The following is a 27,297-nucleotide window of genomic DNA, read 5'->3' as shown; positions in this document are numbered from 1 at the left end:
TAGGCTAGAATCCAAAACAAGATAATGAGTGTTGGCAAGGATGTGGAGCAACTGGAACCTTCACACACTGCTGGTGGGAACAGAAAATGATGCATCCTCTTTGATAGACAGGCAGTTTCTCAAATGATCAAATACATGTACCACATGACTCAGCAATTCCATTCCTGGGTATATACCTCCCTGCCAAATGAAGACATACGATCACACAAAAACCTGTATACCACTGTTCATAGCAGCATATTCATAACTGCCAAAAGGTAGAAGTAACATAAATACCCATTAACAAGTAAATAGAATATAATATCTCCATACAGTGGAATATTATTATTCAGCTATAAAAAAGAATGAAGTACTGATATTTGCTATAACACTGATGAGACCTGAAAAAATTTGCTAAGTAGAAAAAAACAGGTAACATTAGACCACATACCATATGATTCCATTCCTCATGAAAACTAAGAAAAAGGGTGTCTATAGAAATCTACTGATTAGTGGTTGCTCAAGGCTGAGGAAGGGGGTAGACAGGAAGGTAGAAGTGGGATAGCAAAGGGAGGTTCTTTTTGAGGTTAAGAAAATGTTCTAAAATTGACTGGGGTGATAACAGCGCCCATCTGAAACATACTGAAAACCACTATATTTTACACTTCAAATGGGTAAATTATGTGGTATTAATTATATCTTAATAAAGCTATTCAACTGTATGTTCAGTAATCACATAAGCACAATACATTGATTTTTTTATTAACAATTTTACTACCTTATAATTTGACTTCAAAATAAATACGGAAGGGGCACCTGGATGGCTCAGGTGCTTAAGCGACTGACTCTTGATTTTGGCTCACGTCACGATCTCAGGGTTGGGAGATCCACCGAGCACTGGACTCTGCACTGGGCATAGAGCCTGCTTGTTTCTTTCTCCCTCTGTCCCTCCCCATCACCCCCTATTCATACTCTCTTCTCTCTTAAAAAAAAAAGAAAAGGAAATCACAAACACATCTTTATTTCATTCCTTTCTCCCAAATGATTCTCAGTTATATTATCATAATTCAAAAATCAAAATTGAGAAAATAATTTATTTTATTTTTAATTTTATTTATTTATTTGACAGAAATCACAAGTAGATGGAGAGGCAGGCAGAGAGAGAGAGAGAGAGGGAAGCAGGCTAATATACTTTCAGCTTGAAATTTACATCATTTTATCAAATTTTCTTTTAAAAACTATTCCCTTAACAGCCAAACACAATGTGTGAACCAGGATAAAGGCAGGGACAACATATGTAAAAGTCATTGTGGGGATAAATGAAGATATTTGAATGTGGACTATTTACTACATACAGTTATAGAATTGTTAATTTTCTTAAATGTGAACACACAAGGGCTCGGTAGGTTAAGTATTTGCCTTTGGCTCAGGTCATGATCCTGGGATCCTGGGATCAAGGGGTGCTGGACTCCCTGCTCTGCAGGGAGTCTGCTTCTGCCTCTCCCCGACCCCAAAGGGCACTTTCTCATTTGGTCTTGCTCTCTCAGATACATGGGTAAAATCTTTTTAAAAAATAAATAAATAAAAATGAGTAAATGTGAACCCACTACTGTGAACATGCAGAAGTAGGTCCCTATTCTTCAAAAGTATATGCCAAAGTATTTTCTTGATAAAATATCATCACCATGCCAACTTACTCTCTAATGGTTCAGCACAAAAAGAAAACATAAAGCTGATACAGTAAAATGTTAACAAATGGTGAATCTAGAGTAAACAGTGTGCAGGGGTTCACTTATACTTAGTTCTCTGAACTTGCCTCGAGATTGAAACTTTTCGAAGCAAAAAGAAAAAGCGAAATCTGAAGCTTTAAAAGACTATTTCATTCTGAATACGGTTATATCATTGTACATTCACTTTAGAAAATTCCCAAAAGAAAAAACATTTTATAAAATCATATTCTTACCAGACACTAAAAACGGTTTTGAATCAAACACTTAGAATCCATGAATGAAAACTGAATGCCAACTTAATGTAAAAGGAATGATGGAGGGGTGCCTGGCTGGCTCAGTTGATAGAACATGAGACTCTTCGTATCAGGATCTTGGGTTCATACTCCACATTGAGCGTACCACTTACTTCATTTTTATTTATATGAGGGAGAGAGCTCTCGTATGCATGAGAGAGAGCACAAGGGGTGAGGGAAGGGCAGAGAGTAGTAGACTCCTTGCTAAACAGGGAACCCTACAACATAGGATCCTGGGATCATGAGCTGAAGGCAGACACTTAACCGACTGAGCCACCAGGTACCCTGTACCACTTACTTAAAAAAAAAAAAAAAAAAGGAATGATGGAATTTGAAAACACCTATTTGACAGCTATGATGTAATCAATGAACCAAAGAATCATGCATGGATTAAAATTACTAATGGGTGAAATTCTAAGGAAAAACAGGATGTTTACATAGTATTCCCCACCAGGTACGTATTAATTACAAAGGAAAAACAGTTACTTCACAGTGGTGACACCTGGCTGATACCATCTTGAACCAAGTGATCAAAATAATAACAACCAGCAACAATAATGGGACCAACTGGCATCACAGTAACTCCTGATATGATGCACAAAGGACATCACATGCAGTTTCTCAGCATTCCTGCCAAAACCACAGTACCTGAATCTAATCATGAGGGTACATTCAATGAACCCAAATTGAGCAGCAATCAATAAAATGTACTCTTCCCAGACGGCCAAGCTTAAAACCCATTTCAGATTAAAGGTGTCTAAAGAAACCCAATAGCTAAATGTAATGCATGATTCTAGATTAAAAACTTGAACCACAAAAATAATTTCTAAAATAATACTATATTAAACATGTGTAATAATATATGAATTATACATATTAATATTATTGGGTAGGTTGGTAAAAGCTGATATATTACCTATAGATCTTATTTAGTATTAATTTCCTGATTCTGATAACTATACTGTGATATATATGAGAGAATGTGAAAGGGTATCATGTCTGCACATTACTCTCAGAAAGTGAAGGGGGATAAATTATTATATAGGTAGAAAGAGTGGATGAACAGATGAGTGGATGAAAGGATAATGGATAGAGGAGGAATGGTGGGGAGAAGAGGGAGGTAATGATAGAGCAAAGGGGGAACACAGGTCAAGGGGCTCAGGAATTCTTTGTACTAGTCATATATACCTTTTCTGTAAGTTTGACATTATTTAAATATTAAATTATTAATTTAATAATTATTTAAATATTAAATATGTTTTAAAAGTACCAGCCAGTTGTTACAGGAGAATGAGAAAACAAAAGTAAATAATTCTTAAAAGATACTGACATACTCTGCATATAATTTAAGTAGTAAGAGAAAAAATTGACTTCTCTCACTTCTAAAATATCATCTTCCTGGGGTGGTGGGCTCAATAGGTAGAGCATGTGACTCATGGTCTCAGGGTTTTGAGTTTGAGGCCCATGCTGAGTTTAGGAATTACTTAAAAAATAAATTTAGAAAATGTCTAATGTTATTTTTCCTAACTCTGTGCTCTCTCCAGTTTTGCTTAAGACTCCTTTTTAATGCCTGATATTAACAAAAACATATTTTTCACCTACCCTCCAACAGGTCCCTAAAGAATGTGCACTGGCTATCTATCAGTTTTCCTCTCTCATCAACACTACCGCTCAGTTCCTTTACCAATAAAGGTCTTGACATTTTACTGAAGTCAAACTTTCCGGGTTCAGTTCTGGGTTCTGCCACCTGCTGACTATGTGACCTTGGGCAAATCAGTTCAATTCTCTGTGCCTCTATTTCTTCATCTATAGAGTAAGATAAAGGTGATGTCTACCTCATGGAGAATTCAAAATAGATAAATACAACACAATAGCAAAAAAAAAAAAAAAAAAAAAGCACAAGCTGATTTTAAAATGGCCAGGGGATATGAGTAGACATTTTTCTAAAGACACACAAAATGGCCAACAGATACTTGAAAAGAAGCTCAACATCACTAATCATCAGGGAAATGCAAATCAAAAGTATAAGATGTTACCTGATACCTGTTAGAATGGCTTTTATCAAAAAGACAACAAATAACAAGTATTAGCAAGGATGTGGAAGAAAACCTTTTTGCACTGTTGGTTATAAGTAAATTGGTCTAGCCACTACACAGTAAAACAGAATGGAGGTTCCACAAATGGAACTACTGCATGATCCAGCAATTCTACTTCTGAGTCTATCCAAAGGAAATGAAAACACTATCTTGAAAAAAATATATGCATCCCATGTTTACTGCAGCATTATTCACAATAGCCAAGGCATAGAAGCGATCTAAGGGTCCATCAATGAATGAATAAAGAAAATGTGGTATACACACAAAATGAGAATATTATTCTGCAATTTAAAAAAAAAAAAAGGATCTTGCCATTTCCAAGAACATGAATAGAACTTGAGGGCATTGGGCGCCTGGGTGGCTCAGTGTGCTAAGCCGCTGCCTTCAGCTCAGGTCATGATCTCAGGGTCCTGGGATCGAGTCCTGAATCAGGCTTTCTGCTCAGCAGGGAGCCTGCTTTCCTCTCTCTCTCTCTCTCTCTGCCTGCCTCTCTGCCTACTTGTAATCTCTGTTAAATAGATAAATAAAATCTTAAAAAAAAAAAAAAGAACTTGAGGGCATTATGCTCAATGAAATAAGTCAGAGAAAGACAAATAGTGTATGATCTTATTTATGTGTGAAATCTTAAAAAAAGATAAAAACAATAATGTTTAATTATTAGATTAATAATTTATAATAATTTGTGATTTAAATTTAATCATAAATTTAATTTAGTTATTATTTAAATTTAAAATATATTACTATTAATTTAATAATTATTATTAATAATTAATAATAATCTACCCACCAAACTCACGGATACAGAGAATGCATTGGTGGCTGCTAGAGGCAGAGTAGGGGGTGGGCAATATGGTAGTCAAAAGGTACAAATTTCCAGTTATAAAATAAGTAAATCCTGGGGATGTTATGTATGGCAGTGACCACAATATACAATACTGTACTATATATCTGAAGGTTGATAAGAGTGTCGGTCTTTTTTTAAAATAGGCTCCATGCCCAATGTGAGGCTTGAACTCACAACCCTGAGATCGAGAGTTCCATGCTCTATTGACTAAGTCAGCCAGGCCCCCCTAAGAGAGTTGGTCTTTTAAAGTTCTTATCATGGGATGCCTGGGGTGGCTCAGTCACTAAGTTGCTGCCTTAGGCTCAGGTCATGATCCCGGGGTCCAGGGATAGAGCCCTGCACCGGCTCCCTGCTCAGCGGGAAGTCTGCTTCTCCTTCTCCCACTCTCCCTGCTTGTGTTCTCTCTCTCACTGTGTCTCTCTATTAAATAAATAAAAATCTTTGAAAAAATAAAAAATAAAATTCTCATCGCTAGAAAAAATATCTGTAACTATATGCGGTGACGGATATTAACAAGACTTACTGTGATAATCACATCACAGTATATACAGTATCAAATCATTATGTTGTATACCTGAAACTAATAACGTTATATGTCCACCATATCTCAATTTTAAAAAAGATGTAAGCTGATGCATAAGAAACACCTGAAGCCTGCCTAGAGCACCCACTGCTGGCACCAAATTCATAAAATAGAAGATTTTAAAAATGAATGAAGAAAACTCAAAACTTATGACTTCAAAAAGAAGGTAATAACAAAAGTCTAATCATTAAAAACACTAATCTGGGGAACGTGGCTAGCTCAGTCAGAAGTGCTTATGACTCTTGATCATGAGTTTGAGCCCCAAGCTGGGTGTGGAGATTATTTAAAAATTTAAAACAGCATTATACATTAATTTTAAAAAATAAAAAAATAAAAAACAAAAATTTAAAAAAATATTCTTGGGGAAAAAATTTCTGCTCATGATTGTAATGACAGAAAACGACTAAAATAACCTCAATGCCCCATAGAAAATTGGCTAAATGGATGAGAGTGCCAATACTTTGAAGCTATTAAAAGTCATAAGGTAGAGATGACTCCATTGGGCATGGAGCCTATTTTAAAAAAAGACCTACACTCTTATCAACCTTCAGATATATATAGGGCATTCTATATCATGTAATACTGTTAACTAAGTAAAACAGGATCCTTTTGAGTATGTAAAAGTATGAGCCTACCTTTATAAATATTTACTATATGCACATAGAGAAATGAGGAAGGTGTTAGGTTCTTTGGGGGGCAAGGCATGCAGACTCCCTCAGATGCTTGGAGGTTCCTATAGGATATATGCCAAGGGACTAGAGCTGGAACCTTCCCATTAATTCCTCTAATGCTGAGTGTCTGGCAGTTTCTGCTGCCTCATATGCACAATTTTTTTGGCTTTTATCATGGCTTCTCACAGTGACCTTTCAGCTTCTTTTCCACACTAACTCGATAATCCTTACATTTCCTAGGTTACACTCTCAAGAATGGGTATTTGATTGACCCAGTTCATCTTTTCTTGCAAGATGTGTTAGATTACTAGCCAGGATATAGACTTACTCCACCCAGGAGGAGGGAGAAGTGGTAAGGGGCTACTAGAACTGCCAGATACCCTCCAAAATGTTCTGTAGAGCCAACAGGGAGATAAGACAAATAAGCAAAAAATGCCTTCTGTTCTTCTGTAACTTCCATCGGACTTGGGGAATGTGTTAGCAGAATATTTATCATTAATACCTGTCTTATTTGTAAATAAATGCCCATTACAAAAGGATCACAGAGTTGCATTAAGTAGCAGTCTTACAGATCATTAAATACTTAACAACAGAAAAACTAAAAACTGAAGTATTCCAAACAATCAAGAGTTAATCAAGAGTAAATCTAAAATTCTAAAGATTAAAAGCGTACATTTCTGTGTCTGGATTTTCATTTTACTAAACAGGAAGCTAAAGCACTGAGCAACTGACAGTCTTAGGTGGGGTAACTACCAGCCCCCTCCCAGTAACTGGAGGGAGAAAGGAAGGATTGCTGGTATAACACAGAGTAGAATTTGGAAACAGGCTGGCTTTTCTTTAAATAAACAAACAAAAACTGTACTATTAATTGACTCCCTCCGTACATTAATGTTAACCATGTAAGAACGAAGATTTCTTTTTGGATTATTCTTGAAAAATCTTTTTAAGTTCCTTCTTTTCCATCATTTTCTTAAGCTTCCTAGAGAACTCTCTTCCTCTTTCATTCCAGGAGAATGCAGCTTTAGCCTCTCTCTTTCTCTTTCAAAGAGGCTTCTCTGAAGATATCTCTGACCTCTTCAAATCACCAACTCAATGGCTGTTTTCAATTGTAATTTTCTTACACTTCTCTGCATCACTCAGCAATGCAGACCTGGGAGCTGCAGAATCCATCCTGTGACCATGGGGAGCACCACTGCCAACTACTGAACTATACTCTTCAGAGCTGCCATATCTGCCAGAAACCACATTCCTCCGGACTCCGTCCCAGGCTGGTCCAAAGCGTTTTAAGCTATTAGTACGACATGCTTTACTTGTAGCCAAAAACATCCTTAATTGATTCAACCTTCTTTATGCATCCAACATTATTAATCATCTAGTCCTACCCATTCTGCAATAACACCTATTACACTACCTTCAGCATTTCACTCATTTCTACTCCAATACTTAAACTAGTCTTTCTTCCTTCACTCTGTTCTATCCAAGCTTCCAAGACCAGATTTAATCTAAAACCTTTAGTACACAGGACATTCTGTCTAAAATTTTGTCATTCTTGTCTTAAACTTCAACGCCTAAATAAAAATGTTTAACACCAGTGAGCCTGGCATTCAAGGTTTACTGCAATGTCTGGCTTATGATTTCTCAACCTCATTTTTTATTAGCCCTTTCTAAGAAAAGAACTCTGATCTAAGTAGATTTTTCTGACTTACTCAATATGAACCTCCAAAGCCTGCCTTCTCTAGAAAGCATTTTGTTCATGATCACTGCCTGCCCCTGAATTCCTAGAGTTCATACATTCTATAACTCGTCTGGCACATAACATATGTTTTCCACTATCACTGCTACCCACCCACTTTAAAAAAATACTGTAATTCCGGAGGGCAGCAGAATAGCAATCTTGTCACGTACTTCTGAAACCTGAGTATTAATAACAAAAACAAGACAGACTGATTGGGATTTGAGATTTTCATTTTCCTTTTAATTTGACTATTACTTGAAAGAGTTGCAAATTACAGAAATCCACGTAAAGTTATGATGGGCTCCATCACTGAAAGTGATGAAAATTTAGTGTTAGGAGGACATAAGTATCCTCACCATCAATTAGAACATTCCACTCCCAATCCCCAAAGTCCTGTAGAGAGGCCTGCTTTAACACAATGGAAATGAGGTGAGAGAAGTCTTTCAGAAACAATGTGGGGGGAAAATAATAAATCTGTGTAGGATACTAAACCAAATCAATACCAGTCTAAGAATGGGGGGAAAAAAGTTAGACGCTTTAATTATGCCAACAGGTGAAATTTTTCTTTAAATCACCTTTCCCCCAAATAGGTGTCTCCTGAACAAAGAACTTCAGGACACTGATTATAAAAACTGTCTCCCACACCTAAAAGAATCAGCAAACACAACCTTTCAGGGAGACAGAGAAAACACAATAGGGAATGGGGGAGTGAAAAGATTTGCTAAAGAAGTAGATCTGTTAATTTAACACATTTTCTATCAAGCAAATTGACTGTCCTTAGGCCCATTGTTGCTGAAACAATGAACACTCAGGGAAGTGGTGTTCATTAAAAGGAACTGGTCAGGAGAAAAACCAGTTATAGCCAACCAGACTGCTTAACAGCATTCACAATTGCAAGAACTCATTCCATTCCTAGGAATTATTAATTGGAGGGGATTTAAAGGTTCAACATTAAAAACATGCAGTAAGTTAGTACAATTGTGACCCTAACACATCCTCTATTTTCATGTATTTTTAGAGGTTATTGGGGGGGAGGGGCACAGAAGGATGCACACAGTCTGCTATGACAACCATTCACACATTTAATTCAGGTGGCCACATGCCTCAGTGACATATTGCCAAGTCAGGCAGTTACTCTAGCAAACCCACCCTTGGGAAAAAGTAGAACACTGCTCCTAAAGAGTCTGGGCTGTAGAATCAAAGCTAAAAGCTGACCATTATAGTATGAAACTTACAAGAACATGACATCACTTAAAGCCAATCCAATCATAAAGGTCACATGAGGTCAGGGAATTTAAACAGGAGAACAAAATACTGTATTTCATATATTTTTACACAAGCCATATACCATTTTAAAGGGGTGCGTGAGTAATGATGTGCAGAACTGTCTTTCAGTTCTGCCAAACAGAATTATTCTGAGGGGTCATTTGCCCTCCTGAAGGAGAAAACTGCCTTTGGCTGCAAAAGTGACTGACTTCACCTCAACCTATTTATGCAGATTCTGGAATTTAATACCTTGATTCAGGCCAGAAATTCCACTTTCCTCCACCACAGCCCAAAATGAACTTGGACGACAGCAGTAGATTAGCACAACAATGGAGTAGCAGAGAAAAAAACGTGTGGTCAGGCCTTAGCTCCCAGTCAAGAAAGATAAAGAACAAAAAATAAGGTGATGGATCCCTGCGGAGACCAAACACCACAAGATGGCAACCAGGGATGCTGAGATGGACACTCCACATAAAAGATACCTTTGGAGGCCACAGACAATGACACCATCTCCCTTGAAGTTCTACAGTATCTTTCTTCCTAGACTTTTACCTCTAAGTCACCATCCATCACAATACAATTTTTGTTCCAAACCAAAACGAAAACCTACTTGATCCATAAACTATTTTGCCATACTTGCCTACAAGGAAAATCCAGTGGGAGAAATCATGAAAAATACTGAGAGCAACCTCAAGAAAGGTTCTGTGATGGGTGTGTTCTAAGACAAAAATTCTGATGGAGTAATACACTCTGTATAACGATCTACCCTTATGTCTCAGATATATAAGCATACGCGTGTGCACACACCCACCCCCTCAACTTACGTCTCACTGAACTTTCAACCTGGTCATAACTAACCACCCCCACTCCCCACAGTCTACCACTGTGCGAGGCTCGGGAGATCTGTCAAGAAGACCCTGTGCCTGACAGGCAATGGCAGCACAGAAGCCAGCCTGAGGCTAAATAGCCCAACACCCCTCTTCCCCAACAGTGCCGGAAAGCCAGGCCTTGCCTAAGGGAGGCCTTTCTTTCAGGGATCCAGTTAACCCCACAACACCCTCTATTGGTTTACTTCTCCCCTTAAATGACTCCCCAGGATAGAAAAATATTAAAACCTCTGCTTCCCAGTTTTCTGACGTGCAATTACTACTACATGCACATCTCCAAGCAACTTTAACTTCCTTCAGCTTTTATAAACCTAAAGGTTTGCATTTAAGAAAAAAAATTACTATTAGAAGAAAAAACTTAGCTTCTTCACAGTGTACCTTTTATACAATGAACTGAAAAAAGCCTTCCCCATTATGTGGGGAATGTCTGGAGATAATTTTATTTGTCATGACTGGGGATGCTACTGGCATATAGAGGGTAGAGGCCAGAGATGCTCTAGACAGCTTAAAATGTGTATGACAGCTTTTCCACAACAAAGACTTATCTGATCCAAAATACCAATAATGCTGAGGCAAGAATCCCCAAGCCTTAAAGAAACCCACAGAATTCTGAGCTCAATATTATTATCTAACAATTCTTAATTATAAGAATTACTCAAAGACCTTTCCCAAGTTTTTAAATATAAATTAATGTTAGAAGATAATGTAAAAAAGGTATAATAAAAGCACCTAAGGAACAGCATCTATTGAAATATGAAAATACAGAAAGACAACATGGCTTTCTAAAAAGACTCTAATACCAAATAAGAAAGTCAGATGCCTGAAGCTACACCTGGATCATTCGAAGTTCAAAGTATGAATGATGTTAAATATAAGTGAAGAAACAGAAGTGAAGGGAATATAACATAACTCAAGACCTTCATCCTCCAGAATTCATCCCCCCTGAAGGGAATATAACATAACTCAAGACCTTCAACCTCCAGAATTCCTCACAATCTCAAAATACAAAACCTTAGAGCTCAGTTCGAGGACCTTGGAGGTAGTGAAAATATCAATCATCAAGTCCTAAAATCTACTTTCAAAGCAGTGTGTCTGCAGACAAGATTTCCACAGAAAGACAAGTTCATATAATCCATAAACACATCAAATATGGATTCATAGCTTTCAAAATTAATTTGTAAAACACGGATCCTTTTTTTTTTTTTTTTTTTTATTTATTTGACAGAGAGAAATCACAAGTAGACGGAGAGGCAGGCAGAGAGAGAGGAAGGGAAGCAGACTCCCTGCTGAGCAGAGAGCCCGATGCGGGACTCGATCCCAGGACCCTGAGATCATGACCTGAGCCGAAGGCAGCGGCTTAACCCACTGAGCCACCCAGGCGCCCTAAAACACGGATCCTAATACAGGTCACAACCTTGACCCTGTTAGCGAGGGCGATGATTTTCTGAATCAATTAATAGTGCAATGCATGCTGAGAACCATTCCTAGAACTTAAGACCTAGGAAAATCTAAGAATCATCTACTCTAAAATTCCAATTTTATGTATGGGGCATTTCAAACGTATGGAGCAAACCAAAAATCTGCCTAAGATTGTAAATCAAGTTAATGAGGTAGGCCCACAATCCAGGTTCCTGACTTTCTGCTTGATTCCTTTTGAAAATATGTTCAATCACATCAATTAGATCTAAAACCATACAGTTAGAAGTTGCACAATTCTGTCCCCTTGAATTTTTACCTAAACCAGCTTTTGCACCCCCAGTGTTTCAGCATTCTGCTAATGCTCCTCACTGTTACTCCTAACACACAAGAACCCAGTGCAGAGCCTCTCCTGATCAAAGAGCAGACAGTCCGTTGCACCAAATGGTGCCAAGGTGTATTTTAGGCTATCCTAACGATGTTCCAGAAAATTAAGCAACACTGAACTGAACTTCCGTCGTATAGCAAACCAGATGGTAACATAGGCTGTCCTTCAGAGATGAGAGGGTATTGCCCTTTCTAGGACTGTGGAAGCTCCCAACTACCCCACTGATGGTTCACATGGTTGGCAAAGGAAGCTTTCCCTTTTAAAACGTTGGTATAAACAGAAAGGGGTTGGGGGCTGGGTGGCTCAGTTGGTTAAGCGACTGCCTTTGGCTTGGGTCATGATCCCCGGGAGTTCTCAGGCCAAGTCCCCCATTGAGCTCCCAGCTCCACGGATAGTCTGCTTACCTTCTTCCCTCTCATGCTCTCTATCTCTCAAATAAAATAAACAAATAATCTTTTAAAAATTAAAAATAAACAGAAAGGGGATCCAGTATTCACTTTTGGGGAGAAATTTTTAAGTCATCTCCACACCCAACGTGGGGCTGAACTCCCATGCCTGAGATCAAGAGTCACATGCTTTACTGACTGAGGCAGCCAAGTGCCCCTCACTTTTGGAGACATATATATGATAATGTTCTCTGAGAGAACATTTTCCCCTTTCAGGATTTCAAACTGTACCAAGATTTGCCCCTCTGTAATTCACATCTGTGCTTGGGCTTTACCCCTCGGAGAAGGAACAGATCTTGAATCTTTACAAAATATTATCTGGTACCTTACCTTATAGAATCGTGTCACAAACTACTAATTTTTAAATCATTTTAAATCACAAATCTCCTTTTGAGCAGTCCTGCTCAAAGGCCATCTTCTCACTGAGGCCATACCTAACCAGACTTTTTTTTTTTTTCTAACCAGCCTGTTTTTTATTACGACAATCTATCCCCTCAACTGGGCCTCCCTATGCCTTCACAGTTTTGTTTTTTAATGTCCTCTGACATATTACTCTTACCAACTGCTTTACTGTCTGTTTCCTTCCACTGAAATGAAGGAAGATATTTTTGTGTTATATTCACATCTTGTACCTCCATTATCTAATACATGATAGATGCTCAAAAATACTTGCTAAGGGGTGCATGGGTGGCTCAGATGGTTAAGCATCTGCCTTAGGCTCAGGTCATGATCTCAGGGTCCTGGGATGGAGTCCTGCATCAGGCTCCTGGCTCAGCAGGAAGTCTGCTCGTTCTTACCTACCTCTTCCCCAGCATTCTCTCTGTGTCTTAAATGAATAAATAAAATCTTTTTTAAAAAATTAATTAAAATCAAATCTTAAAAAAAAAAACTTGCTAAAAGAAAGAAATGGAAACAGGGCACTTGGGTTGCTAAGTCCTTAAGTGTCTGCCTTCAGCTAAGGTCATGATCCCAGGGTCCTGGAATCGAGGCCCACATGGGGTTCCCTGCTCAGCAGGGAGCCTGCTTATCTCTCTGCCACTCCCTCCCTGCTTGTGCTTCCTCTCTCTCTAACAGATAAATAAAATCATTTAAAAAAAAAAAAAGGGTGCCTGGGTGGTTCAGTCGTTGAGCATCTGCCTTCAGCTCAGGTCATGATCCCAGGGTCCTGGGATCCAGCCACCCTGCTCTTGTGGAAGCCTACTTCTCCCTCTCCCACTCCCCCTGCTTGTGTTCCCTCTCGCACTCTGTCTCTCTGTCAAATAAATAAAATCTTGGAAGAAAGAAAGAAAGAGTGAGAGAAATAAAGGAAGAAAGAAAGAAGGAGAGAGAGAGGGAGGGGAAAAAAGAAAGGGAGGGAGGAAGGGAAGGAATCATGAACTTGACACTGTACTTAGTTTGGCAGAAGTATTAAAAGGGGGATGTCTGGGTGGCTCAGTTAAGAATCTGCCTTCAGGGGCACCTGGGTGGTTCAGTGGGTTAAGCCTGCCTTCAGCTCAGGTCATGATCTCAGGGTCCTGGGATCCAGCCCCACATCAGGCTCTCTGTTTGGCAGGGAGCTTGCTTCCTCCTCTCTCTCTGCTAGCCTCTCTGCCTACTTGTGATCTCTGTCAAATAAATAAAATAAAATAAAATAAAATAAAATAAAAGAATCTGCTTTCACCTCAGGTCATGATCCAGGGTCCGGGGCTTGAGTCCCACATTGGGCTCCTTGCTCAGTCAGGAGCCTGCTTCCCCCCTGCCTGCTGCCTCCCCTGCTTGTGCATATGTGCCCTCTCTCTGAATAATAAATAAAAGCTGTTAAAAAAAAAATGTTTTAAAAGGATCTTCTGTACTCCACATTATTAAAAATCAAAGATCTCAAGATTTGTACTATGGAGGCTTGGCCATTACTTATAGGCCTAGTCCTTCATTTTAGATAACGAAATCAGAACAGTATGATACAGTAGTAATGGCAAAGAATTTGTTATCTAAGCACCTAAGATCCGGGTGACAGTCTACCTGGAAGCAACTCAGTCTCTGTATTTCCAATCTCCTTATCTGTAAAATGAGGATAATTCCTACCTCACAGTGATAGCTAAGGATCAAATGAGATACCACTTGGGGACAGCAGGTTGGCTCAGTTGGTAGAGCATCCAGCTCTTGATCTCAGGGTCATGAGTTCAAGCCCCAGGTTGGGTGTAGAGCTTACTTTAAATAAATAAAATCAGTACAACCAATCAATAAAATAAATGAGATAACATTTGGAAAAATGTACCAAGTACTATGCAAGTGCCATTTATCATTAGGCTATTCCAACCTGTCAAGGTCACAGAGCAAGTTAATGGAACAATTAGAGTTAAGAATTCAAGTTTCCTAACTCCTAGTCTAGTGCATTTTGTGTAATAAACTAGGCTTCTGGTTCCCCTAGTCAAGGTTAACTCATTCTTTCATCTAGCTCAGGGCTTTTCAACCTTAGTGTGGTTGGGGACCTCTTTCAGAATTTGAAAGCAACAGGACCCTCTCCTCCAGCAAACTGCATATATGCACACAACATTAAATCTCCTATGGCCCATCCACAGGCCCAGGCTCAAGAACTGCTGGTATGAAAGATGTACTAATAAGTTACTATCAGCAATTCTTGTTTCTTATTTTCATGCTGAATAATTTATGCCTTGGGGGGCGCCTGAATGGCTCAGTCAGTAGGGCATGGGGCTCTTGATCTCAGGGACAGGAGTTCGAGCCCCATGTTGGGTGTAGAAAGTACTTTAAAAAAAAAATGAAAAATTTTGGGGGCGCCTGGGTGGCTCAGTGGCTTAAGCCGCTGCCTTCGGTTCAGGTCATGATCTCAGAGTCCTGGGATCGAGCCCCGCATTGGGCTCTCTGCTCCGCAGGGAGCCTGCTTCCCCCCTCTCTCTCTGCCTGCCTCTCTACCTACTTGTGATCTCTCTCTCTGTCAAATAAATAAATAAAATATTTTTAAAAAATAAATAAATAAAAATTTTTTAAAATAAAAATTTATGGCTTGGTAACCTTGAAAAAGGGATTGGATCCAAGGAAACAACAATGGTGTAATTTGGGAATCTGAATTAAAGATAGTGGCCCCAGATCATCATGTTCATTAGGTTAGAGACTTTACCTATGTACAACCACAACCAGGAAGGAGAGCCAAGTAAGAAGTAGGTAAAGGATTCAGTACTCAACAGCACAAAGCTCAGGGAAAAGAGTAGGCACTGACAATCAGATTATTTTCACCACGTTGCTAATACACAAACTATCATGACCATTTTCAAAGAGCCACCTAGAGACACCACAGTCTCTTCTCTAGAGGAAAATATTCCCAAAATGTTTGTGATGGGATTTCTGCCCACACCCCCATACCCGTCATAACTCCAGACCAAACTCTTCAAATGACTCCACACTCCCTTCCCTTACTTTGATCAACACATTACAGTTACTGTAAGGAGAACCTGGTAAGGAGGGGGGAAAAAATCAGCATTAAATCTTTGCAGAGGTCAATTCACCATTCTTCACTTCTCAAATTGGGAAAAAAAACTTAACCAGCCTAACCCACTGGAATGTTAAACAATTATAAAACACTTTATTTAAATGAAATGTTTCTGAAATATTAACAGATAATCTTCTGACACAAAAGAATTAGGAGTTTCTTTGGTAATCTCCCATTTCGAAGTTAAGCACCTAATTGAGTAGGGGCTCTTAATAATACCAACCACTGAATTCAGTTTCATTAACCTCCTGTTGTCCAGCTATACTTCAATCTCCTCCTCTGAAAAATAAAAACAGTACCTAACCTAAGCCACAAATACATTGTGGGCATATTTGGGAATTTCTAAATATGTTAACAGTTAATAGCTTTTATCCCTGAGAGGAGGAATACAATGTTAACAGTTAATAGCTTTTATCTCTTAGTGGTGGAATTATGGGTGATTTTAATTCTCTTACCTACATGGTGCTATAATTTTCAAGGTTTATATAACATCAGTATTATTTTTCAAACCAGATATTCTAAACTTAAAGCATTACCTACACATTCACAGATTTTCCATCTGATGATTACAGAATCCCTAAAGAAATCCAATACACTGAAGGTTGATCAACAGAGCAAAAAGTTTTTTTACAAGAAAAAATAAAACTATCCATGTTTTAGGGACCAGTTCTGTAAGTGGGAGATATTGACCTTTTGCAGAATGGCAGCATGAATCCTCCGAGCCCTTCACCTATCTAAGAGATTACTTCATTCTAGATAAATAGAAGCCAAGTCCTTGAGGATTCCACTTCCTAAATTTTCTACAAATCCATGAGTTCAGGTTGGTGGTCAAGGATAGCTGAAAACTGGTTTCCTAAAAAAGCTGATATACAACTTCTACCACTTGGTATTATTCATCATTTTTACCCTTTAAAGTAGCAGTAAATTAAGATGGTAGGGCCTTTCCAGTTGGCCTCACAAATACAATTCAGCATCAGAATTAGTTTTTTGTTCTGTTTAAGGAGGGTCTTCCATTGTATCATACACTCTAACCAAGGGATTGTTTCTCAAACTGTCAGGACAATAAACTGTTATTAAAAAATCACCTAAGCAAAAAATAATAATAATTAATTTAAAAATTATTTATTTATACTTGAACTAAAACTGATGTTTTCAGGGGCCGTGGGACTCCATCTAGGGGTTGTGAGTTTGAGCCCCATGTTAGGTGTAGAGATTACATACATACATAAATCTGATGTTTTCAGTGAGTTTCTGCAATATCATGTGTCAAATCTGTTAGAAGCCTAAAAAAGACTAATTTTAATTTCTGATAACTACTGAAAACTTTAAGTTACAATTTGCATTAACCATGTCAAAACAAACCTCACGTGAGACGGTTACAAGGGAACTGCAGAAGTTAAAAAGTCACTGTCATCTGTTACCTACTTACTGAACTTCTAGTAAAAACAGTATGGATAATTACAAAAATGTGCATATGGATTCCAAATATTTATTCGTGTTGCAAGTATTTCAAACAGCATGCAGTTTAAAAACAGTGTCACTTCCAAGAATCGCTCCAATCAAAGGAGAGATCATCTCAAAGAGCCCAAATTATTCACCTGTAACAATGATTTTTCACTTCTTTTGTTCATACAAATTTGAACTCTTTGATCAGCTTACATTTCCTTAGGAATTACACCAGGTAATACTTAGAAACCACAAGTTTATTTTTTAGAAATAAGTTATTTAAAGATTACTCTAGGTATCTGTAACAATTTAAGGTAAAATTAGTTACCTCTATTTTTCCATCAACAAAATGGGAGTATACAGATTTTGGACGATAAATTTTTCCACAGTATTTTTAGAATGGGTCCTTAAAGTCTCAACTTGTAATTCAATGTCACCTCAACTTTATTATCTTGCAAGGGAGAAAATGGGCTAGGGGACAAGTTTACTATCATCACCCAAGATGGCACAGACACAAGCAACACCTCCCACAACAGCCACCATTTTGAGCAGCACGACAGAATTTAACTACTCACGATTTTATACCAACTAAAAGAAAACAGTATTACCAAAATAACCGTTAAGCATCTCTTGAATTTAAGCATCCCCAAATAAAAACAGTTATCCTACTAACATTTTTAGTAAAGACCATGCTTATTACAATTAAGTTCAAACTTTGAAAGCAAACGCTGTGGTGCTATCTAAAATGCCCAAGTTATTACATCTTCCTAAAAACAGAAGCCTACGATTTAATCACATTGCTTTACTCAGCTTCCGGACTAAGAATCGCCAAAGGCCAGAAGGTGGTTCTAGTTTATGGGCCCACATTCTCCCACCGTACTTCTTTCGATCTTTTTATTTTCCCAATTTCATTAACTCTGCAACAAGAGTTAAGTTTCAACACTTCATTCATACAAGAAGCAAATGATATTTCCACAAACAACACTGAATCTAAAAACAAAGGTGAGGCAAAAATCCTAAGAATAAACGAACTAAAATCAATCCAAAAATGGCAGAAAGTAGGATAGGTGGGGGTGGGGAGGCAACAACAACTACGTGTTCCTCGAAAAGAGTAATTCTTATTTTGATTACTCCATTGGGGAACTCATTGGCAGAACTGAAAAGAAAAAAACTGACCAACAGTTTCCCTTTACCTTTGTCCAAGGCAAAAGGTGGTAAGTCCACTACATATACATTGCCATAGGAGGGCAAGCAATTCAACCTGCCAACCAATCAAATATTTCACACCCCCTTCCAAAAATAAAAATAAAAGAAAGGAGGACGGATGCTTGTAGGGGCTGGGTACTCGTCCGGGCCGTCGTGTACATTCCATTCCTCACACTCCCGCCACCATCCCTGCTACTAGGACCCCCTGATTTTAGTCCGGTTATCACAAAGCCCCGGGTTTGAAAGCACCTTCGGCCTGGCCAGAAAAGCCATCCCTTTACAACACGCTCGCCCGGAGGGATAATGGTGGCGAAATCAACTCAAAGAGCTCCCGAGGTCCCCGCATAAAGAGGGCTGTATGTTCCGAGGAAAGGCGCTATTAAAGAATAACGGAGTCCTAAACTTTCCCTCCGCCTCGGAGCCCCGAGCAAGGGCGAGCGCCGGGCGGCTCCCCGGAGGAGAGCGCGCCCCCGAGCCCAGGCCCCCATCACCGCCGGCCCGAAGTTAACCCAAGCGCCCCCGAGAGTCGCGGGCCTCCGGCAGTCTGCAAAGTCCGATTCCCCCTCCACGCGCCCGCCGAAGTGGGGGCGAGCCTCCCCACTGCACGACAGACCCCTCCCCCAAACGGCCGCAGGCCGCCTCCCGGCCCGGTCCGAGTTAATCCAGCCCGTACCCCGTCCCCGCCCGGAGCAGCTGGCTCGCCGCTTCAATGGCACCGGGCAGGGAGCGCGCGCACGCACTCTCCCCACACACTCAGCCTCCTGCCCGAGAAGTCCCGGGAGAGTCGGCCGGGTCCCACTCGTACAAAAGCGCACTCTCCCCCCGCCCTCCCGCCGCCCGCTTCGACTGGCCCCGGAAGGCGCGGGTGGGTACGGCGGCCACGAGCGAACGTCCCGAGCCCGGACGCCGGCACTTGGCGTCCCCCGCCCGCGCTCTGGCCCTTCAGCGCCTCGTGCCCCCACCTCCGAGCCCTTCCCCTGGCTGCGGACTACCGGCCAGTCTCCGCGTGCCCCCCGCTCCCTCCCGCACGGTGCTCCCAGACTCCCGAGGGGGGCTGGGGAGAAAGGGGCGCGGGGTGCGCCACCTCTCCCGCTCCTCGCGGCCACTCACCTCGATCTCAAAGTCGGGCAGACGGAACGCGGTGCGAAAGAGCGAGCAGAAGTGCGCGATGGCCGGGACTTCCCACCAGGAGCGGAGCTCGCCCAGCCCGGCCGCGCCGCCCTCCTCCGGGCACATCTCCCAGGCGCGGCGGTGGCGGCGGCGGCCCCGAACCCCAAGCGCGCCTCGGCGGCCCCACGCTGCCCGCGCACCGCTCGCCCGCCCGCCTCGGACTCCCGCCGCGTCGCAGCGCCTCAGCGCCTCAGCTTCTCGGGCGGGGGTGGCGGCGGCTGCGGCGGCGGCTGTTACTCCCGCTGCTGCCGCCGCTCGGCGAGTGCATGAGCTGAGGGCGGGCGACCCGGGCGGGGGGCGGCGGCTCGGGGGCCCGAGTTACTGAGGCGTCTGCTGCTCCGGCTGCCGACGGGGTCCGCGCGCGCGCCCCATCCTGCGGCTGCGGCTACGGCCGCCCCCAGTACCATACAATATAATCATCTCACCGCTGGGGAAAACAGATGGGGCTGGGGGGGGCGGGGGGAGGGGGCCGAACAGAGGGCCTGGGGGAGGGGCCGCCCACGAGGAGGGGGCGGGGCTGCCCTCACCACAACAACAACCCCCGCCCCCGCTCCCCACCCCCAGTCCGGACAGCTGCAATTGGAAGAGAGGGGGAGGGGAGAGGGAACTGAGCGCCCCAAGAAAGAAGAGGAGTGTGGCTTGAAGGGAGCGAAGTACCCCCCAATCAACTGCCGTGGGACTCACTACGCTTTCCAGGTGTTTGGGACGGAGGAGTTTACTGACTTGGACCAATGAGGACAATAAGGGTCTCTCCCACCCCCCACTTGGCCTTAGTGGTCGCGCCCTTTTAAAGGGCCCGCCGGGTGGTGCTTTCGGTAGGGGCTAGATCCCGAAACACGCACGTGTGAGAGAGTTCAGTTATTATTGGTGCTGAGAGTATCCCTGGAGAACCAGTGGGTTGTAGCCCCCAGAAATGTGAGGCCTGGCGAGATAAAGTGATTTCCACCTGTTCTCAGCACTTTTATTCCATCCAAGAACGGTGTTCCAAGGAGATCTAAAGTAGCTCTTCTCTCCAAGGAAAGAAGGTGGTGGGGCTGGTTAAGCTGGAACCAAGTAGGATGGAGGCTGGAGAGCGGCGGGAAGGGTGGGGTAGGGGGAGGCACCAATCAGCAGCCTTGCGCGAAGAGCGACACCCCCACCCACCCACCCCAGGGAATGGACACGTGTGACCGCCCCAGAGAAGACGGGCTCGGAGCCCTGCAACTGCCCTGGCTGCAGAAAAGCTGCCTGGAAGAGTGCGCACAATGTAGTTAGAAAGCTGGGGGATGGGAAACGGGAGGTGGTCTGAGGAGTGTACTCTGGGAGGGGTAGAGATCTGCACGCCCAGGCTGAGGGAATGTGCTCTGGGAGAGGAGTGTTGAGGTGTCTGCTTTAGAAATATTAAATTCTGTAGTACGTTACAATTCTGCTAAGTCCGAAGGAAGAATAAAACCCCTCAAAACCAGACCAGCAATGTGGAAAAACGACAGTGAATGCCCAGAGACTTGTATTGGTCATTGCAGTTAACGTTTTTAGTTCTGGGTATTTCTCAATCTTTGAGGGCCTTAGCCGGGTTCTGTATCTGCCTCTGGGTTAGTAAACACTACCCCTGACCTTCCCCTAAAGTACTCAAGTACTTACTGAGTGACAGGCACAGTTATAAAGTGTCCAGTGGCTAAATCAAAGATCCTCTTGTACCCTGAGCAGTGCAAAATCTGGAGAAAAATGACGAGCGGATTTATGTGATAGATTTTGGAGTGGGCTGTCTGGAACAGCCCCCCCCACACACACACTTTATTCTGGTCATTTTAATAACCTGTTGTGTTTTCATAAAGCAGCATTTAAGGGGCGCCTGGGTGGCTCAGTGGGTTAGGCCGCTGCCTTCGGCTCGGGTCATGATCTCGGGGTGCTGGGATCGAGTCGCGCATCGGGCTCTCTGCTCAGCGGGGAGCCTGCTTCCCTCTCTCTCTCTCTCTCTGCCTGCCTCTCCCATCTACTTGTGATTTCTCTCTGTCAAGTGAATAGATAAAATCTTTAAAAAAAAAAAAAAAGCAGCATTTAAGGAAAAAGAAAAGCCAAATTCTTAAAGTGTATTTAAATGTATCTTTCATGAGTCAAAATACTTCTAACACTGGCTCCCCCAATGCCCCCTCCTGGCTTGGAAACGGGCCCCAAAGTTATGCGGTTTTGTTCTTTATTACCTGGAACTATTTAGTGATTTGAAATTCATCCTCCAATTCTACCACATGCTTTCTTTCATCTTTGACAAAAATGAACATATATCTAAATGCTCCCAAAGAGCAAAGGCTCCAGTTTTGTGTGTTTATAAAGCACAGCTCTTCTGTAGATATCCTATTAATAGATGAGATGTGAAAGGGGTGACAAGCCACTGTGGAATTAATCACATAAACTGAATTAGCTGTTTTCAGGACTTTCTCTTCCTGTCTTTCCTCATTTCCTCACAGGTCAGTTTGACTTTTCCCTCTCTTTTTAAAAACAGCTACGGTCTTCATGTTCATGTCTAATCCATTATATCCTGACTGTTCTTTCCCCAGTTTCTTTTTCCTAGTTCTCCCTCTGTCTTCTCATTTTTGCCTGTATCTTTTATCATTATTTAACCTTTTTTTAACCTTGCCTCTCAATTGTCCCTGCCAGCCAGCCAGGTAATAATAGTACCTAGAACTGTGAACAGCACCAGGAAGCAGAAAGGTGAGAAGATGTGGTTACTCCAATATGTTTGAGTACTGGTTACAACACCCCCCACACCCCCTACACCCCGCCCCCCGCCCCTTAGTTGGAAGGCTACTCTATTGTCCTCTTCCCTCCCCCACACCACTGGCCAGTCCTGTTAATCAACAAAACTGTCCTGGAACTGGAGGTGCCCCCTGGTGGTGGTTAGAGAGTCGTTTATCTCTCTGAGCACCTTTTCCTCCTCCTGCGTCTTTCCCCCTGCCACCGCCTTTTCTCCTTCTGAGGATCCGGTCTGAGTTCCTATGCATCGGCACACCAAATTCAGACCTGTCTCTTCCTCCCTCCCTCCATCCCTCCCTCTCTTTTCTTTAACACCTTTGGGCCCCTGGGTGGCTCAGTCCTTAAGTGTCTGCCTTCCGCTGTAGTAGTGATCCCAGAACCCTGGGATTGAGCCCCGCTTGGGGCTCTCTGCTCAGCGAGAAGCCTGCTTCTCCCTCTCCCACTCCACTGCTTGTGTAGTCTCTCTCTATGTCAAATAAAATAAATCTTTAAAAATAATAAGACCTGTTTCTTTCTGTCCTTCTCTAACTCTAGTTGTGTGTCTGTAGTTTTTTGCTTGGTTCCTCCCCTTGCTTTGCTCTCCCCCAACCCCATCTTTCACCAACAGTCTAAAACCAGTTCTGGCCCCAGAGCTAAGGAGTCTTAGTATGTCTCTGGTCTGGCTCAAAGTGTGGCCTCAGAGTTCCCTGAATTTGGACTCCAGATAGAGCCTCACATTTGGAGTTGATAGCCTGAGTCTTTGACCCAGTCTTGAATATTTGTCCCACCATTCCCTTGGGACTTCACTAGCTCAGATTTATTTCTTGGACCCACTTTTGGCCTAATCTCCTGGAGTCTGGATTAGGACCTCTGTACCTGTATGTTAGTCACTGGCCTTCTTTCATTTCTCCCTTAGTTTCAGAATGGTACCTCTATCTCTCTCTGGCTTTTCCCAGCTTGGCCCATTCTTTCACCCCTGAAACACTGTTTGTATTGGCTTCCTTAAAAATACTTACAGCTCGGGACGCCTGGGTGGCTCAGTTGGTTGAGCGGCTGCCTTCGGCTCAGGTCATGATCCCAGCGTCCTAGGATCGAGTCCCGCATCGGGCTCCTTGCTCGGCAGGGAGCCTGCTTCTCCCTCTGCCTCTGCCTGCCTCTCTGTCTGCCTATGCTCACTCGCTCGCTCTCCCTCTATGCCTGACAAATAAATAAATAAAATCTTAAAAAAAAAAAAAAAACTTACAGCTCTGGGTGCCTGGGTGGCTCAGTGGGTTAAAGCCTCTGCCTTCAGCTCAGGTCATGATCCCAGAGTCCTGGGATTGAGCCCCACATCAGGCTCTCTGTTCCGCAGGGAGCCTGCTTCCTCCTCTCTCTCTGCCTGCCTCTCTGCCTACTTGTGATCTCTGTCAAATAAATAAATAAAAATCTTTAAAAAAAAAAATTCCATACAGCTCAAACTTTCTTTTTCCCTTTCTCTCTCCTGCCTCTTTTCCATTTGTGAGCCTTGCCAGTTAGCCTCAGATTACCTTGAAAGTGCCAAGAAGTAATTCTCTTTCATATTCGTCACAGCCTTCAGTTCCATATCCTCTCCTAATTAAATGTTTTCCATTTTAAAAACCTCACGATAATTAGTTTGGCTAATCTGTTTTGCTAATTTATTAATGCTGCAAAAAATATTTGTATTTCTCTTTGTAATTATGCGTTAATTTCAGTTCTGGTGGAATTTTTATTGATTCCTGGAAGATCATCTGAGAAACTAACCTCTGTTTTATAACACTGCTTCTTTGGGAAATACATTGCAAGTTCCAAATGATCAGCTAAAAACATTTATTTGAACTTTGGAAGAGATGTGACAAATAAAAGTGTGTCTTCTCCCATAACCACAGATAACCAGGACTAGAATCCAGATCTTCTAATTAGTCATCCAGTTTTCTCTCTACTAGGTCACACTGCTGGAATTGCCCTTTCTTTTCTTTTTACCTAAACAACTTGACCTGGATCCTCCTTGTTTCAGTCCCAGAGTCCCAGACCAAGTACCTCACAAATCCTCATACACCCTCACATACAACCTTCCTTTCTCATTAGACAGCTGCCTTCCATAAAGTACCTATGCCCAAAGAGGGCTGTGAGTCAGGCATATTTTAAAATTTTAGACATTGTAGAAGGTAAACTCCATTAGTAGTCAAGAAATAAAGGTTCTCTCTTAGAAAAGTCTTAATCTTAGGGCGCCTGGGTTTCTTGGTTGGTTAAGCATCTGCCTTCAGCTCAGGTCATGATCTCAGGGCACATTTGGCTCCTGCGCCTGGGATGGAGCCCTGCTCAGTGGGGAGCCTGCTTCTTCCCCCTCTCCCTCTGCTGTTCCCCCTGCTTTTGCTCTCTGGCATTCTCTGTTAAATAAATAAATAAAATCTTTTTAAAAAGAAAGGAAAAGTCTCTTAATCTCTCTGAATTTCATCTGTGAGACTAAGGGCTTGCGCTAAATGGTCTCTTAAATTCTGTGGCTTGGCCTTTAAAATAGAACCAAATTAATTTTCTTAAAATTTAAATTCAACCATAGCACTTACTTGCTCAAAATTCAGTGAGTCTCCCTTGATCATGACCCACTCAAAACGTACTTCCTGGGGTGCCTGGTGGCTCAGTTGTTGGAGCAGCTGGCTGCCTTTGACTTGGGTCATGATCGCAGGGTCCTGGGATGGATCCTAGGATGGAATCCCACATTGGGCTCCCAGTTGGGTGCCAGCTTCTCCCTCTCCCATCACCCCTGCCCCCTGCTCATGCACGCATGTGCTTGCTCTCTCTCAAATAAATAAAGTCTTTTAAAAAAATAAAACAAAATAGGGATGTCTGGATGGCTCAGTTGATTGAGTATCTGTCTTCAGCTCAGGTCATGATCTCCAGGTTTTGGGATTGAGCCCTTGTATTGAGCCCCTGCATCGGCCTCCTTGCTCAGTGGGGAGCCTGCTTCTCCCTCTGCCTGCTGCTCCCCCTCCTTGTGCTCTCTCTCTGACAAATAAAATCTTAAAATAAAATAAAAGCCTGCTGTGAATTCGTTTTTTTCCCTTCAACTCTTCCTTTGCCTTTCTGCTTTCTCCTCCTGGAACTCATTCACTTAGCATTAAAGATCATGTTTTTCTCAATGCACATCTCAGTCCAGCCTTTCTCCTGAGTTCCAGTGTCATTTCCCCAAATGCCAATTGCATGCTTCCCATTACCTTAAACTCAACATGTTGAAAGAAAGGAAAATAACAACAACAGCTAGCTCAGCATTTTTCTATCCACCTCACACACCTTCACTGGTTTTCTAATTCTTTTAATGGAAGAACTGTATTCCCAGACTCCTGGGTTCACTTTTTTTTCCATGACACTTTTCTTCTCCCTTTTTTCTATCTAATAATCACATTCTTATTGGTTCTTCCTTCATGATGTTTCTTGGATCCCTTTTCCTTTTGATAACCTCAGTTTCTATCTTAAGCCAGGTCCTATTCATCTCATTTTTTTAGAGGCTTCCTGGTATTCTTCCATCTAGTTCCCCGACTCATTCTATCTTGACCAGTATAATCAGATTTATCTTCTTAAAACAGTGCTTAAAATAGCTACAGTGTGAAGAAAGTGAATTTAATTTTAGTAATATAGTTTCTTAAACCCAGTATATCCAAAATACTATGATTTCAAGATGTAATTGGTACAAAATATATCAATGAAATATTTTATATTCATTTTTTTCATACCAAGTCTTTGAAATCTGGTATGTACTTTACACTTAAATATGCATTTCAGTTAGGATTAGCCATATTTCAGTTCTCAATCTGCCACATGGGGCTAGTGGCTATCGTATTCGACCTTATGGATCTATAGTATCCAGAATGATCAGTACTCACTCCGACCCTCTAAATCTTTGGCTCTTGACCTCTCCAAACTCCGCCTCTCTGTATAGACCCTGGCCTACTGCAGTGTAGTTTCTTCCAACTTACCTCTTTCATGAATGCTTCATTTCACTGAGTAAATCTCAGCTCTTCCACAGGGAACGGCCCACAGGGCACCTTTATTTCTGTCCTCCACCTGCTCCCTTAGAGCAGTCTACAGATAATTGATCATAAATGAAGGTTTGTGAAATTAATGTATTGTGTATGTATTACTAATAAGTTTGTAGAAAACATTGCTCTCTCTACATGTATTTTTTTAATTTTTAAAAGATTTTATTTATTTATTTGACAGACAGAGAAATCACAAGTAGGCAGAGAAGGCAGGCAGAGAGAGAGGAGGAAGCAGGCTCCCTGCAGAACAAAAACCCCAATGAGAGGCTCGATCCCAGGATCCTGAGATCATGACCTGAGCTGAAGGCAGAGGCTTAACCCACTGAGCCACACAGGTGCCCCTTTCTACATGTATTTTTTTATTTATCATAAAAGTCTGACGGAACAAAGATTATAATTTTTAAAGTGTCAGTATGCTTGCTATTACTATAGAGTCTAGTTAACCACCTAGTTTTAAGATTACTTTCAAACCTTTCACATAAACCTAATTTTGTACTTCCACTTGATTTCTCCACTTCTAGTGATTTCTTTAATATTTAAGATTGTTTTTCCCAGTCCTAATTTTTCCCTTTCACTGTATCAGGCTTTTGGTTTCTGACTATTTTCATAATATTATCAAGTTTATTTTATGCGGCAACAAGTTAAATACTATACAAATGAAACCGCACTGGTGTGTGTTCACATTCTCCACTCCAGGCTAGGAACATTGCCCTGGGATATAAGGCACACATGAGCAGTAAATGAACAAACAGCAAGTTATAAAGGGATTAAATAAAATTGCCCTTGATCATGTCAGTGATGCTACCATGGCTTATCTTTATGTTTCCTTCCTCTCTTGACAGCCTTCCAGTTCTGTCCCAACTCTCCTTCCTAGCTGTCATGGAACCTGTGGTTCCAGCCCTCAATTACCTTTG

General features: G+C 41.8%; 1 protein-coding gene across 3 annotated transcripts in view; it reads right to left on the bottom strand.

Moving 5' to 3' along the window:
• LOC132020845 (chromatin remodeling regulator CECR2) overlaps positions 1–19,756 on the bottom strand; it is a 168,795-nt gene extending 149,039 nt beyond the window's left edge. For all 3 annotated transcript variants that reach the window (XM_059404972.1, XM_059404974.1, XM_059404973.1), the window contains exon 1: positions 19,581–19,756. In XM_059404972.1, the coding sequence (XP_059260955.1) occupies positions 19,581–19,706 (126 nt within the window). In that variant the 5' untranslated portion in view covers positions 19,707–19,756. The remainder of the gene's footprint in view (positions 1–19,580) is intronic.
• Positions 19,757–27,297: the final 7,541 nt, after the last annotated feature.

The sequence above is a fragment of the Mustela nigripes genome, chromosome 6 (assembly GCF_022355385.1).
Source record: "Mustela nigripes isolate SB6536 chromosome 6, MUSNIG.SB6536, whole genome shotgun sequence".
NCBI classification, from domain to species: Eukaryota; Metazoa; Chordata; class Mammalia; order Carnivora; family Mustelidae; genus Mustela; species Mustela nigripes.
Note: the sequence above shows the minus strand (reverse complement) of the source record. Positions and strands in the feature narration are given on the sequence as shown.